Source organism: Emydura macquarii, unplaced genomic scaffold, assembly GCF_026122565.2.
Source record: "Emydura macquarii macquarii isolate MOO-44397 ecotype Brisbane River unplaced genomic scaffold, CSIRO-AGI_Emac_v2 contig_1230, whole genome shotgun sequence".
Classification (NCBI taxonomy): Eukaryota; Metazoa; Chordata; order Testudines; family Chelidae; genus Emydura; species Emydura macquarii.
The window spans coordinates 14306259-14320820 of record NW_027131367.1 but is presented as its reverse complement, the minus strand read 5'-3'; the positions used below and the strand labels follow the sequence as shown (position 1 = coordinate 14320820).

The window sequence follows — 14562 nt, the reverse complement described above, 5'->3', positions numbered from 1 at the left end:
GACTGATGTGAAGCCGTGCATCCTCTATGCATGTCATACTGGAGAAACTCTCCTCGGCTATTTTCTGTTAATACAGTATTCCCTCAGTGCTGTGGGACTCTCTGCCACGAGAGCTCATAACGGCCAAGAGCTCAGCAAAACTCAAGAAAGGACTAGGCCTGCAGGTGGCATGCCAGAGTTGCAGTACTAAAAAACAAAAACCAGCGAGACAGGCTGTTTGAAGGAGATCTAAACACGTGAATTTGGGGGCATAACTCAGCCTCTGGGGCACTCGGAGGGAATTTTCTCTGGGGAAAAGTTAACCTCTAACTCCCCAACTGTAGGGCTACTTCCTGTCAAGTAGCTGGTACTAGCCCCCATGGGAGACAGTGTGTTGGCCTAGACGAACTGCTGGTCTGACCCACTCTGGCAATTCCTATGTTAAACCTGGTTTTCATTCGTTGGATTTACATTTGCAGAGTGAGTGAGTGAGGCATCGCCCTCCCCTGTGCTGGAGCGTCCCGCAGGTCTGACTCCAGCTGCGCTGTGCCCCCCCCGGTGATCCGCCACTGATGGAGAAGCAGCTCAGTACCGTGGGTAATGCCTGACGCGCTCAGCAATTTCAGCAGCAGTAAAGGTCACCCTTGGCCTGCGCTAGCCCTAAAAGGGGGAGCGACTGATGAGTTTTACCAAGGGCTGGCGGTGCAGCTAAACCAGCCAAGGCCCAGCCCCCTGAGCCTCTCCACAGCCTACCCAGCTCCCCTTCCACCAGCCGGGGCCCATTCTCCGCAGCTCAGCCTCTGTGCTGCTGCCTCCACAGCCCAGCCAGCCTCATCAGGTCATCCCATAACCCAGACTAACTTCTTCCCTGCCCACGGGTGGCTGGAGGCACGGGGGGGGGGGGGCGCGCACAGAGGTGTAGGGTGACCTGCAGCCCCCTAGCTTTGCAAAGCCAGCCAGGACGTAAGCCCGGACCCAGCCCTCCCTGGCTTGCAGGGCCTCTTTAGCTCAGCCTTGGAAGGAGGCATGGCCATGTGCTTGGAGGGGGGGGGACTAGTTCTCCAGGCGTAATGAGCCACAGAACCTCCAGGGGGCGCTGCGTCCCTGCATAGCAACCCTAGATGCTACAATGTAGCCATCAGAACCTGCTGATGTAAACAAAGGCACATGGGCAGCCGCTGTGGCCAATCCAGGGGTGGGGCGGGGTGGTATGTAGCCAATGGAAGGGCGGAAGGGGCGGGTCAGAGCCAGAGGGGCTGGTGTGCCCCAGTGGAGATGGCTAGGCAGGTCTGCCAGCAGCCTGAGCCTGGCTTGTCCCCATAGCCAGGCATGGCAGTGGCAGGTGACTGAGACCGGTGCATTAGCCCAGGAGGGAGGGGCGGGGCGGGGTGGGGCAGCCAAGAGGATCCGGCCTAGCCAGGTGGAGAGAAATTTAAGTCAAGAAATAAATAACTTTTAACAGGCTGGTGGAAAAATCTCTGGAAGGGAAAATTCCTTGGGAGGTTGCTGGTCGATGGACGGAGCAACTGAGCTGAGCTTGTGGGAAGATCTGGCAACTGGGGATTGTCATTGTTTGCCAAGGAACTTGCAGCGTGAAGAAGAGAAACTTCTCTGAGTCCTTGGGCTCAAGTAATTGTATTTCTTTTAAAAAAAAAAAAAAAAAAAAAAAAGAAAGAAAGTGGCTTTATATTTGAATGAGAAGGTAAAGGCATCGGATACTGGGCAGGGGGAGAAATGGCTCTTATCAGCTTGATGGAATTGGCCGACCTATCCATAGGGACGCCAGAGATTGGGGCGGTCAATTTTAACGCCCTCCACACTTTGCTCCATGCCATCATTAAACAACTCAACCTCCAGGACGTCAAAACCGAGATGCTCGATGAGAAACCAAAGCCTCCCGAACCTGTGCCTCTGCCGGAGAAAGAGATGAAGGACCAGCGCTATGAGACCGAAGACTTGCTCTATGCTGACTTAGAGAAGAAGGTGCATGGGGTGGAGGCTCAGGTGCATGGAGTCAAGGCTCAGGTCCGTGGAGTCGAGACTCAGGTCCATGGAGTCGAGACTCAGGTGCACGGGGTGAAGTCTCAGGTCCATGGGATAGGGGAACAGGTTCAAGGGCTTGAGAAGCAAATGGCTGCCTTGGAAAAATTGCCTTCTGGGACAGATTTGCTGGAGAGGACCAAGAGCGGCTCTCCGAATGGATCTGCTGTGGCTGACATGTGGCAAATGATGCAGATGAAGAAAAAGATAGAAGCTAATGAGAACGGGATCTCCAAGGTAATTCTTTCCATTCCTTAAATTGTGAAGGGGCAGCATGTCCAGTGGTGAGAACCCACATCTGAGAATCAGGAGCCTCTTGCTATAGCCTCGCCTCTGCCACTGACTAGCTGTGCGATTTGGGCAAGTCACTTCACCCCCTTGTGCTTCAGTGTCCCCCACCTATAAAACTGGGATAATATCCACCCTTCTAAAGGGTTCTGAGATATTTGGATGAATAGGGATATATAATTGGTCAGTTTAAGTTCCTTATATAGCACTCAGTACTGTGGTATCTGTGTTCTGCATAAGTGCTTGGTGGTGTTATTTTATTTATTTTATAGTTTGATATAAATAATGTCCAATAATAAGCAACGAGGCTCCAAATTTGTGCAAAATGATGGTCAATTAGGGTCTAAAGTGAAGGACATTGAGAGGTCTCTGGACATATGAAAGACACATGAAAATCATGGCCTGAAGAAGAACTCTGTGGAGCTAGAAAGCTTGTCTCTTTCACCAACAGATGTGGGTCCAATAAAAGGTATTACCTTCCCCACCTTGTCTCTCCTGTGGAAATCAGTCATTTTAAGATTGTCAGTGTTCATTAGGATTAGAGCTAAACTATAAGAAGGGAAATATTTTCTGACTCGCCAGGGCCAGCCTCCAATTATCTTTTACATGCTTCATCTAGTGTTATTTATGTTGTTATGGGGGATTTGACTTGGCATGTATTGCCAGCGCTAGATAATGGGGAAAACCACAACCAGGTGTTATATGGTTCTTATTACAACCGTGACTTGTTGCATGAATTTCACAAGAGCGTCTCTGCACTGATTCCTCTAAGATTGCAAGAGAAAAAAAGTCCTGATTGCTGATCCCCATGAATTAAAATGATGAATCGGGATGATCAGGGGGTTGCTCATCTAACGCATGCTGTACTTTTAACAAAGGGTGTATTCTTGTGTTTATTCAACTTATCTTCCGTCTAGGGAACTTAGAGTCTTTGTTCTTCTCTGTGACCTTCGTCAGTGATCAGTGGAGACCGCTGTTAGATGGTGTTGACAAATGAGCTATTCCTGAATTGCGTGCAGGGCCATTGAGAGACATTTGGGACCCTGGTACATTACATTTGTTAGGGCCCCACCCCTCCCGTTTCTTTATTTATACAGTTCCAGAGAGGGGTTTCTGCCCCCGAAAGCTTATGCCCAAATACATTTGTTAGTCTTCAAGGTGCCACAGAGCTCTCCCTGTTTTATTTATACAGACATTAAACATTTGGGGGGGGGGCTCTGAGTTTGGAGCCCCCTGGTACAATTGTTCCCCTTTCCCTCCCTTTTGTCAGCCTTGTTTGCAAGTTGCACTGTATGTTTTTAAGGAGCAGAATGGTTTTGTGCACGGAGAGGTGGTGCCTCAGTGCTCGGTTTCCAGTTCTGCTGCCGTCTTTCTCTGTGACCTCTAGCAAATCATCAAAGACCAGATGCTTTCAGAAATGCCGAGCACCCGCAGCTCGTCTTCGCTTCAGTTCAAGCTGTGGGTTCACAGCACCACTAAAAATCCAGCCCGTTGCTGCTCTGTGCCTCAGTTTTCCCATCCAGAACTTGTGGAGGATATCACTTGCCTACTTTACGGGTAGTTGGGATGCTGGATTTAATGTAGTGAAACACTTTGCGGTCCTTGGGCACAGGGAAACTATAGAGGTGCGAAGCGGAGGGTAGGGAGAGAAACTCCCTGCAAATGGGGGGGCAGAGAGATACAAGGGGGAGTGAGAAGAGGTACTGAGACTTGGCAGGGTGGGGGTGGGCAGCTGGCTCTAAACTGGGAAGGAGGGTTCCAGGGGATCCTACCTGCACCCTGACCCACTCCAGCCCGTATGGGTCCCACTCCCTGCGTCCTGGCTCCCCGGCCTGATTCCAGGCCTCATGGCAGCTGCTCCAGCCCCCCCTGGGGTCCCACTGTCACTCCCCCCCCCACCCAGGGATGTGTGAGTTTACACAGGGGTGGAGCCAGCCCAGTATTTCCATTGCAGCCAAGGGTCTTGCACCTCCAGCCCCATTTCTGCCGCCCCTGGCGCGAGGGGCTTTTTCTACACCAGGGTTCCAGTGGTGTTCAAAGAAAATGGACCTGGGTCTCTCCGAGGGGTCAGATCCTGCAGTCAGACCTCACACAGGAATTTCCATTGACGTTGGGGAGGAGGGAAGGGAGGGTTGCATTGGAAATCATGGCAGAAGTATTGCCAGATACGCTCTTGCCTGACAAAGTTAGAGCCATGTGACGTGTGTGGGTTTATATGGGTGGGAGTAATATTTCCCCCATCTCTGTCCCCTAACTCCTGACATACCTGCCTTTGGATCCTTTCCCCACTCTATGTGCATTAGTGGCAGATCCAGAGATGCCCCAGGGGGCTGCCTCTGACACAATATAGCTGCTCTGTGAAAGACTGTCATTTGTACCCTTCCTCCTATAGGTGAATAGCCTCACATCCATGATGTCTGCTGTCCCCCATCATCCCCGGGGGCACCCTGAAAGGGATCGGAGTTCAGATTCTAGCTTGGTTCCTTCCTTCCCTACTCAGTCAGGGCAAGTTGTAATGTTGCCAAGTTAATTCCTGCCATTCCAGGCGGCGGGATGCTGGCTATGGAGCTGAACTGGTGTGCTGTTCTGTTTTAAGGCTATAGACCCATTAGGGGAAAGCCCTGAGGATTTTCCCCACTGGAGGGGGAGGTCTATACTGTGATCCAAAATTGGGATGAGGGGGGAGAAAAGTGGCCTCTGCACATTCTAACTCATGGGATGCACTGACAGCGCAGCCTGGACCAGTCAGCGGGACGTGGCTGTAGAAAGGCCAATGGGCTGCATGGGCTAAGGCACCATGGAACGGAGGTGTAATATTCCTTCCCTGGGCAGCTCTAGCACAACCACCCCTGAGATGCTGGCATCAACTTTGGGGACCTTATTCCCAGAAGGACCGTCACAGACCAGAGGGAATTGGGAGAACAAAAAACTGAGCAGTGGCCTGGAGGAGCTGACTCAAAAGAAAGAGGTATAGAGCTAAATGGATAGGTTGGCCAAGTGATAATTAAATATGTGTGGATTGGTGACAAAGGGGAGGTAATAGTCAAATGGAGGAGGGAGATGGGGGGGTGTTGGGTCCTGCTTTGCTTCCTTAATATGGGTAAAGAAGAACTGAAAGGTTGGAGTTGAGGGGGAGGGGAGGGGGTGAAAATGTGTGAGTGTTTCTGCCTGCCATCCTCTTAGAAATCTGAAGCATGTGTGAGTCTGTGCTTTTGTACATAGGGTGGTTGGGAGGAGGAGGAAGACCTGGTAGCCAGGTCTCATCCCAGAGCAGGTCAACAGGGCCCTACCCGTTCTGTGCTCTGCTGGTTCTGCCTGGGGACCAGATAGATGCACTTGGATGGCCGTTGTCCCTAGGTCCGGTCCTCAACATTGGGACTCTTCTAAGCCCCGCACTGAATTGGGGAGCCCGCTGGGCTGTGGAGTTCCCGGGTCTAAACAAACTCTGGCGCAGATGAAGAGGAGGGTCTCTCATGGGCTGAGGGTCTCCCAGACGTTCTGTCTGTCTGTCAGAACTGCGAGTGTTTGCCGCAGAGAGAGCGCTCGTGGTGTGGGATAGCGTGTCCGCAAGGGTAACATATTGTGACAGGCGAACCTCCCTTTCTCTGTTCCCTGCCATGCAAAATTAGTAGCTCATTTTATATACATCTCCTCCGCTTGTGTGATCTAAGCCTAGCAGCTGTTCCCTGATGGAGAACATTATGAACATGCTCTTAGGGTGAAACTCGCCCTGTGTAGAGGGTCTAGCATCTCTTATGCCCCACACTGAGGACTTAAGTGGGACTTAGGTGATGTTTAGGTCTGGGGAGGGGAACGTCGCCCCTCTTTGTTAGCAGAGTTTGCAGACGGAATGGTTGGATGACATTGGCTGTCTCGGAAGCTGACGCTTTAGACCGGTGTGTGGAGCGGATCTGGTCATAGAGACCAGCCAGCATGGATCTTGTGCGTGCCCAGCACAGCATAGCCTAGTGAGCTGTGCTTCTGGAGCTAGCTGGCTGTCTGTAGGGTAATGATCAAATGTGGGGAAAGGGAACATCATGCCCAAAGAAGGAGCAATTGCAGCGGTGCTAGGGGAAGAATAGAGCCACAAGATTAAAGCAAGTCGTGGCTGAATTATTCATCCCTTCATGTAGCGTATTGGGAGGAAAAAGAAGCTGCTTTGACGAGATCATGAGCCTTTTCCGAGGTTGATGAACAGCTCCTTCTCAGAGCATTTATATCCACACCTGGGTTCATGTGGCACAGTTACTGCAACCCGTGATGGCAGGCTGTAAATGCTGAATTATTTGCCAGTGCTGTTTCATAAGGATAATGTTAAATACAAAGCCCAAAGCGTTCCCATTGTGATCTGTGGGAGCTGGACTCTGGTTCCCAAGTAGCCTCCTGAATGATCTAACATCTGTGAGGGAGTCGATTCTCCCCATCAGGTGGAGTACAGTGCTGAGACCTTCAGCCATCTGAGTGTAAACCGGGGTTTGATCCAAGAGCAGCATTTCAGCTAGGAAATAAGGGCCTCATTCTGTGAGGCAGAGGGAGCCTGCGCTGGCTGTGGGCGAGCATCCTCAGGGAAGCCGGTGGGAGTTGAGAAAGCTCAGCACCTCACCGGAGTGGGCCTGGCTTTTTTCTTTCTTTAAATGGCTTTGTGGCTTCGTCTTTCTTGAGCTGAGTTAGCGGAAGCAAAACAGCAGGGTGACGATCCGTGGGAGATGCTGAGGAAACGGTGGTGATGGGTGAAAGCACAGAGCCCCAGGATAAACAAAAACAAACTTTCTGGTCAAGAGATTGGAATTTCCAGCTGTCGTGAGGCCAGTATGTAAGCCACATAGAATGGGGGGAGGAGGGGAACGACGACAACGACTCGCTACCCGGCAGGGGACCCGGCAAAAGCTGCATCTTATTTTGAGGCCTTACATGGGACTGCAAAGGATGCATAGGTCTTGTGCTGGGTCTCAGCCCTGGGTGAATTGGCTACTCATGTGGGTAACTACTCATCAGCCCTTAGTGACTGTAACTGTCCAGGTGCTCCCGCTGTTTAATCAGCATTTTGGTGATTGGTGCATATCTAATACTTGGCCATTCTAATCTTCAGAAGCACTCAGCATTACTTGGGCGACAAGGGGCTCTAATGGTTAGAACATGTGTCAAAACACCTGGGTTCCATTCCTGCTTTGGGCACTGCATTGTCATGTGGCCTTGGGCATGTCATTTGACCTCTCTGTGCTTCACTTTGCCGGTCTGTAAAATGGAGAAGAATACCCTCTGCGCTTGGCAAGGATGAGATGAGGCTGTTTGTAAATCACTGGGAGACCTGCACTGAACAGTGCTATGTGGGTGCACAGTGTTATTGTAGGCTTATGACAGCTGACCATTGATAATGACATTCCTTATTAATAACCTGGCCCGTGGAGTGGTTGAGCCCTGATCAATTTTCTACTAGAGATCAGCACAGCCGAGAGCCTCTGTTGATGAGATTCAAAGGGAACAACCCTCTAACACTGGCGTTGCAAGGAGAGGCATGCGTCCAGTCCACCTGCAGAGGGAAAGCGGGACAATGCCAATAACACTGTGGCCTGAGTCATTTATTCTCCGGGACAGGAGGTGGTGATGTGAGGGCAGCTCAGGCATCTTGGCAATTCTTGTGCCAAGAACAGCTTCCAGCGGCGAGCAGCTTAGCACAATCAGCTTCTAAACTTTGCCACATCCCAGCAGCTTCAGTCTGATCTCAAAGGGCCTTCTGAACATCAGTGCCTCGCGGCAAATCTCACGATCCCCCTTTTACAGATGAAGAAACTCAGGCACAAGGAGAGTTGCGTGGCCTTTGGCAAGCCCCGCGGCGGGTCAGTGGCACAGCCCTGATCTCCTTCCTCCCCTGCTTGAACCATGAGACAGACCTTGCCTGTTTACCATGAGGGTCCTGGTTTGAGTCTATGCTATGGTCATGTGCACAGTGTGACAAGTCCAGCCAATTGATAGCTAAATCCCCTCGCTGGTGTTTGGCACCAGTTGTTGAGCGCAGCGTGAGTGGAGTCTGTGATCACAGTATTTGTGGATCAGAGGTTTTGTGGGAAAAGCTATAGAATAAGGATACGTACGGGCAGGAAAGCAGTGCCAGAGGGAGGCGGGTAGGATAATGCCCAGAACTAGAAGGAGACGTCTGCAGAGCCCAAGCAAAATGGGAAGGCGGCTGGCTAATGATCAGTGAATGCTCACACAGCAAGGTGTCCTGGCATAGCTCTCAGGGCATGTCTGCACTTGATCTCTTCACACTCCGTTAGCTACCCAGTGCACTGATATTTACCCCGTCTGCACATGCGCTGGTGCTGGGGAGCCCAGGCTGGCATTTTCATTTAACCCATTCGGTTAGTCTAACAGATGCTTGGCCTGCCTGGAGGTGGGGAGCTGCCTGGCTTACGGCAGACTGAATTCATTATTTAACTGTTATTGACCTGGGAAGTAAAAGGAGAAGCTCTGTCCTTGCTGAGCCCCTCCCCGTGTCTAACTCCCTGTTGGGAAGGAAGCTGTGGTTGGAGCTGCTGTTTTGTCCTAGCTCCCCGCTGTTTAAGCTGGCTCCCCGGCCAGTCCCTCGCCACCATCCACACACTGTTGGCAGCTGGAGCCTTTCTAACTGGGTCCATCTCTTGGCTTTCAGTCAGTTAGGTGGGTCTCATTTTTCTTGCTGATAATAAATCTAAGGAAACTGAGGCAGACAGGTGCAATGCCTTGCCCCGGGACACGCAGCCGGTCAGTGGTAGAGCCAGGAAGAATGGCTCCCTGTCCCGACGCGATTCGCTAGGGCCCCGCTGCCCCTTGGAGCATCCTTGCTGTGGTGTCCCGGGTGTTCTTTTGGCCCTGAATTCACTCCCCTGTCGGTTCCAGGCCATGGCCTTGTTCCAGGATCTGCTGAATGAGGTCAATGGAGTGAAGGCGGCTCATTTCCACATGAAAGAGAACTTGCAGAAGATCAAGGAGTTGCCTGACCAGGTGAGTGTGGCCCTCACCCACAGAGCAGGGCCAGGCTGTTCACCCTCCCTGGTGAGGGGAGAGCCACCCGGTCTCCTTCTATTCCCTAAGGCACTGACATCCCCCTGGTCCCTTTTGCCGTGTGTGTCGAGCCCTCCCTCTCCTCCGTCACCCACTGCTTGGGCTAGGTTTGTGCCACGTACCCGTAGCTGGCCGCTCCCTCCTGCCCTGAGCAGCACTCAACCCCATGTAGGGTGACCAGATAGCAAGTGTGAAAAATCGGGACAGGGGACGGGGTGGTGGTGGTGGTAATAGGTGCCCATGTAAGAAAAAGCCCTGACTGTCGGGAGCATCCCTATAAAATCGGGACATCTAGTCACCCTAACCCCAAGGGGAGTTAACATAGCATGAGCGGTTGGGCTGCAAACAGCAGCAAAGAGATTGAGGAGCCTTCTCTCCCAGTCCCTGTCTCCTTGATTTCTCTTGCTACTGCCCAAGCCTTTAGAGTCTGCTGTTCCCCACCCCTTGTGTGTTTTGGGGGGAGCTTTGCTTGCAGGCTGATCCGCTTGGGTGCGCTGTGTGTACCTTGAGCAGTGTGCTCTAATGTCAGTGACGGATAAGAACACTCCCAGTGCTTGTAGGGGAGAATGTCTCCACTCCCTCCCTCTGGGTTTGTCTGTCTGCAGGCGCATGCCAATAGTGCTGGTCAAAGCAAACAGAGGGGACAGTTTGACCTCTTCTCTCCTTTGGGAATTGCACCGATGATCAATCAGTTTGTATCGCTGCCCCCTTTCGATCCTTCATGGACCAGCCTAATACCTGGGGGAGCCACTGCTTTGATGTCAGAGGAGTGGTGAGGGGGGCGCTGATGGCTGGGGAAAGTGGGTGAGAAACAGCCTGTTGCTCTAACACCAGGAAAGGGCAGGCAGGGGGTTACTCTGGGGAGAGAGGAGGGAAAATCCATAGTTCACCAGGTAAAATGTCTCCCTTTTCTTGTACATTGGCCTCCTAAATTAAAATGCCCATGTGGTGTGCGTGGCATGGGACAGTTGGGACCCAAGGGGGTGGAGCAGGAGATGCTGCAGAGGACAGATGCTCCCAGTGTGCAAGAAAGGGGATAGCTAAGCTGGCCAGGGATAGCAGGAGGCATCGGATCTGCTTGCCGGGGCTGAGATGCATTGGCAGGGCTGTGTGTAGGGTCTAGGAAGGGAATAGCCGGGGAGGCTGCAGGCCAGGGCTGAAGTGCTGCTCGTAGGGATTCCAGCTAGGTGACAAATACTCCTGCGGTGATGGGAGTCTCCGGACTTCCCGTCCCCATGTGCGCACGGGGCAGGTGGGACAGAGAAGGATTCACCCTTGTATCACTGCTGCCTTCTCCTGCCCATTCCATCGGGGCGGGGCAGCTTTTGAATCCAGATCAGTAGGGGCCCCACGGGCAGAGGGGCTGATCAAGGACACTGGAATTCGACGCGGATGCAGCCAGAGGGTGCTTAGCACAGTGAAGGGGTGAGGAGGTGCCAGCGCCCGGCTCTCGGCTGGAGGAGCAAGCGCTCCGTACATAGATAAAGGAGCCCAGCGTGGCATCCAGCACAGGGGACCTCTCCCCACCCCTTGAAAGACTGAGATGGGGAGCCATGGTCCAGCGTCAACGGGGAGCGAGCACTCTCAGCAGGTAAATCATTCTAGCAAGACCTGGGGGAGCTTCCAGCTGACTGGCGCCGGCCATAGGTCTCTGGCAACCGAGGCGTTCTTGCCAGCTGCGGGAGAGTCTGAGCCTGGGAGGCAGCAGAGCGTGGCAGTGCCCAGCTCGCTCCTTGTACCTTCAGGAACTCTTGCAAAACACGCTCGTTCTCCCTGAGCGGCCAGCCAGCCGCAAGAGCTCATTCTTTTTGCAGCTTAGCAGATCGCCGCCGTGTCCCATGAGCCTTGGGGGAAGGGAGGGGCGCTGTGGGGAAGCAGTAAACATCTCGTTTCCTAGAGCACAGGGAAACAAAAGCTAAGTGGATGCCAAGGCTGAGCTTTTACTGCGTGTGGTCAGCCCCAAAAGCCTGCTCTCCCACAAAGTGAATTGGCGCTCGCCTCCCGGACCCTGCAGGACTGGGGCCCAGCCTACATCTCTGACCTAGTCCCTTATGACACCCTCTGCTTTGCCACTCATGCCAGCCGCAATGTCCCCCGCCACCCAGGAATGGAACATCCTCCCTGTTCCGCTCCTCTAGCCCGGCCTCTGGCCGGTCCAGTCCCTTCCAAACACTGACTTCTTCAGCGCCAACAAGTGGGGCTTGAAAAATCCACTTGCCTGTGGTGAGCAGGAAACTGATCCATGGGGATCTTTCCGTTGTCTTCAGTGAGCTGTGGCTCAGATCCATAGTGTGCTGGGCTTTGAGGGTTTTTTCATGGTGATGTTTTCCATTTAATTGGTGCCCACCCCTAATCCCCATCATATACAATGCAGCGAATTGAGAGAAGAGGTAGTTTCAAGTGGTGTTTTATTTCTATGCTGTGCTTAAAGGGATATGACCGAGACAGAAAACCCTATTTATAAATATCACACCCTTTCCTGGGTTTTTAAGACCACTTTAGATTATCAAAACTGAAAGATCTTTACAAATCAGAGACCTGATTCTGCAAACATTCGCTCACATCAGCCCCTTCACTTTTCTGAAGAAGGCTTTGTCAGATTGGGTTCTTAATCGGTTTTTCAAAATATGCACTCTTTATTTTTGGCACTTCACTCCCTTTAATTAATTTTCTCAGTTTTGCTTTCTGTTTATGGTATGCTTGATGCACTAGCACAAAGTGCTTGTGTTGAGTTTCCAGTAGTTGGAGGAATATTTAAAGGCGCACCATCAATTTAAGCATCACATTCCTGTGAATTTTTTTGGACCCTTTATAGTTACAATAACTCCCAAGATTACCAGAATTGAAGGAGATTAGAGCAAAGTCGTAGTTTTTGCTCTCTCCTTCAGTGTTTACTTTGTGACCTTGACAGCATTTTGTCTAGTCAAAATTTTTACCCCTCTGCAAGAACAAATAGTCCGTTTCTTCCTGTCTTGCTTGTATGACTTTCAAAAAGCAACAGCAGAGAAAAAGCATTTAAAAGGCAGGAAAACATGATTGTAAACCCACAATTTGTCAGGGGCATCAAAGGGCAGGTGTAGGAGTTAAAACGACATTAACTCAGGTTTTGAAATTGACTGTATTTCAAGTTGATGCTACTACCTTTTGAAATAAAAACAACATGGAAGATAAATATTGGAGTGGGGAATATATATGCACCCATATATTGTGCATGGTGCGGGTGTGCGCTTGCTCACGCACTTGCGTGTACACAAAAATCCCTTACATTTGGGTCTGTCAGCCATCTTCCTTTTCAAAGGCAATCACACACACACCAGACTGTAGGAGATTAACTAAACTCTCTTCTCTTGCAAGAATTTGCAGCTAGATACCCAGGAGATTGACCCTCAACTGGAGGCCTGCATCACTGACCAGAAGAATTTGGAAAGCGATGTGGTACGTCTCTCTCTGAGTGGAATGATTGCCAAGGCACTCCCCACCCCAATTCTCATTCCTTGATTCTTCTTTTTTGGGTGTTGAGCTGTACTGAAGTCCCTCGCTTCTCCTCCATTGTTATTCCCCCACCCCCACCCCCGGTCTTCTGCTCTGAGTCAAGATCTGAACTACTTGGACCAGGAAGGACCTGATCCTGAGAGATGCTGATCAAATCTCACTCCCGTGACTTCAGAGCTCAGCATGTCTCAGCATCAGGCCCCAAGTAGCATTAAGTGCCCCAAACCACCTGCAGTAGGAACAGGAAATACATATATATTGAGGGGCAAGGCACGTGAGTCCCCTCCTACGTTTCTGTGATGTCCTCCTGACACATCAGGAAACACCCCAGTGCATCCAGCATCCTCTCGTGCTAGAGGATTCTTTAGAGGCAGGAAATGCCAGTGCATCTGTAGGAGGAGTTAAAGCCTTGGAAGGCTTAGATGTCTGTCCCTGATACTGCATGGTCGCAGAAGTGGTGGGGTGGGCAGCTGGGGAGGGTCTGCTCCATCATGGAACCAAGGGTGCTGAACAGGTTACCATTCATACTATTATTCCTTTTCTCCTCCTGGTCCCTGGTTCGGTGCTCTCTCCATAAGGGGTCTCTATTTTTATTGATGAGTTCAAGACAAAATCTGCTGTTCAGTGTGGGGAATGTGCGTTCTCTGTCTAGCTCTTTTCTTGGGTAATCCCTGGCTTGCTAGTTTCTGTAGAGTTAATGGAGGAGAGAAGGAAATCCCTTCCTAGACAGGCACCGATTCTATAGGACGTAGAAGTGTAGTCATCTGCGTGTTTGGTTTGATTTTCTTTCTTTCCAGAGGAACCTAGAACAAAAGATAAACCTCTATCCTACCCCCGAAGAAATGTGTAACATGGTGCGCTGGGAAGTTCTGGAGGACTGCCTTGTGACCGGCAAAGGCAAAGGCCTACCCACTGTGAGTGTGACTTCAATTAGGGATGGTGGGGGGGAAGAGGAAAGCTTAATACATTTGCCCCATTCCTCTGCCTCTGCAGAGACATCACCGTAATAGAGTGGGGAGGGGGGCAGATCTTGTGAATCGGGACCTTTTCCTGCCTGCCTGTGGCTTGACGTGAATGTGTTTGATCTGTGATGCTCTTTTCCCTGTTCTTCTCTGGGGCAGGGTATCCGGCCCTGGCTTTGGGGGATCACGTCACGTTTCATATTTCTGGGCCCCGATGCCAGGCAAGGTTCCACGTGATCAGGCTCGCTTCAAAGGCTTCTCTCTAAAAGTGGCCTTTTCTGAGCAAAACTATGTGGAAATGGAGATGTAAGAAACAGTGAGGCCTTTTTCCTCCCCTTAGCCCCTTACCCCTAGTTGTGGTTGCCATTCCCCTGACACCAAAGGGCCATGACTGAGCTCTGGAAATCCTTGTATGACTCCTACCCAGGGCTTCCCGGTGTCTAACTAGCACAATATGAGAAGGGGCCATTATTAGTGTCGTTTGGATTCACGTCCTTGGAATTTCTGCTCTTAAAGGATTTTACAATATTCACGGGACTAAATTAACCCCTGGTATAACCCTACTGACCCAGAAGCTTTAGCCAGTGGATCAATTTGGTCCCTTCTTTCCATGCATGTTAAAAATGTCTTATGGATCAACTAACTGATCTGGTTCTTTCCCTTTTCTTGTCCCCATGGTGCAGACCTAGGACAGCTTCCTGTTGCATTTAACTGTCTATGGAAGTCACTGACTGAGCCTTCATGATTAGGTAGTAGTGAG

General features: G+C 51.2%; 1 protein-coding gene across 1 annotated transcript in view; it reads left to right on the top strand.

The window, feature by feature from the left end:
- Positions 1–465: 465 nt before the first annotated feature.
- QRICH2 (glutamine rich 2) overlaps positions 466–14562 on the top strand; it is a 49153-nt gene continuing 35056 nt past the window's right edge. Inside the window, exons 1-5 of the mRNA XM_067547781.1 lie at positions 466–576; positions 1442–2256; positions 9184–9288; positions 12703–12783; positions 13638–13754. Coding sequence (XP_067403882.1) covers positions 1714–2256; positions 9184–9288; positions 12703–12783; positions 13638–13754 — 846 coding nt within the window. The 5' untranslated portion in view covers positions 466–576; positions 1442–1713. The remainder of the gene's footprint in view (positions 577–1441; positions 2257–9183; positions 9289–12702; positions 12784–13637; positions 13755–14562) is intronic.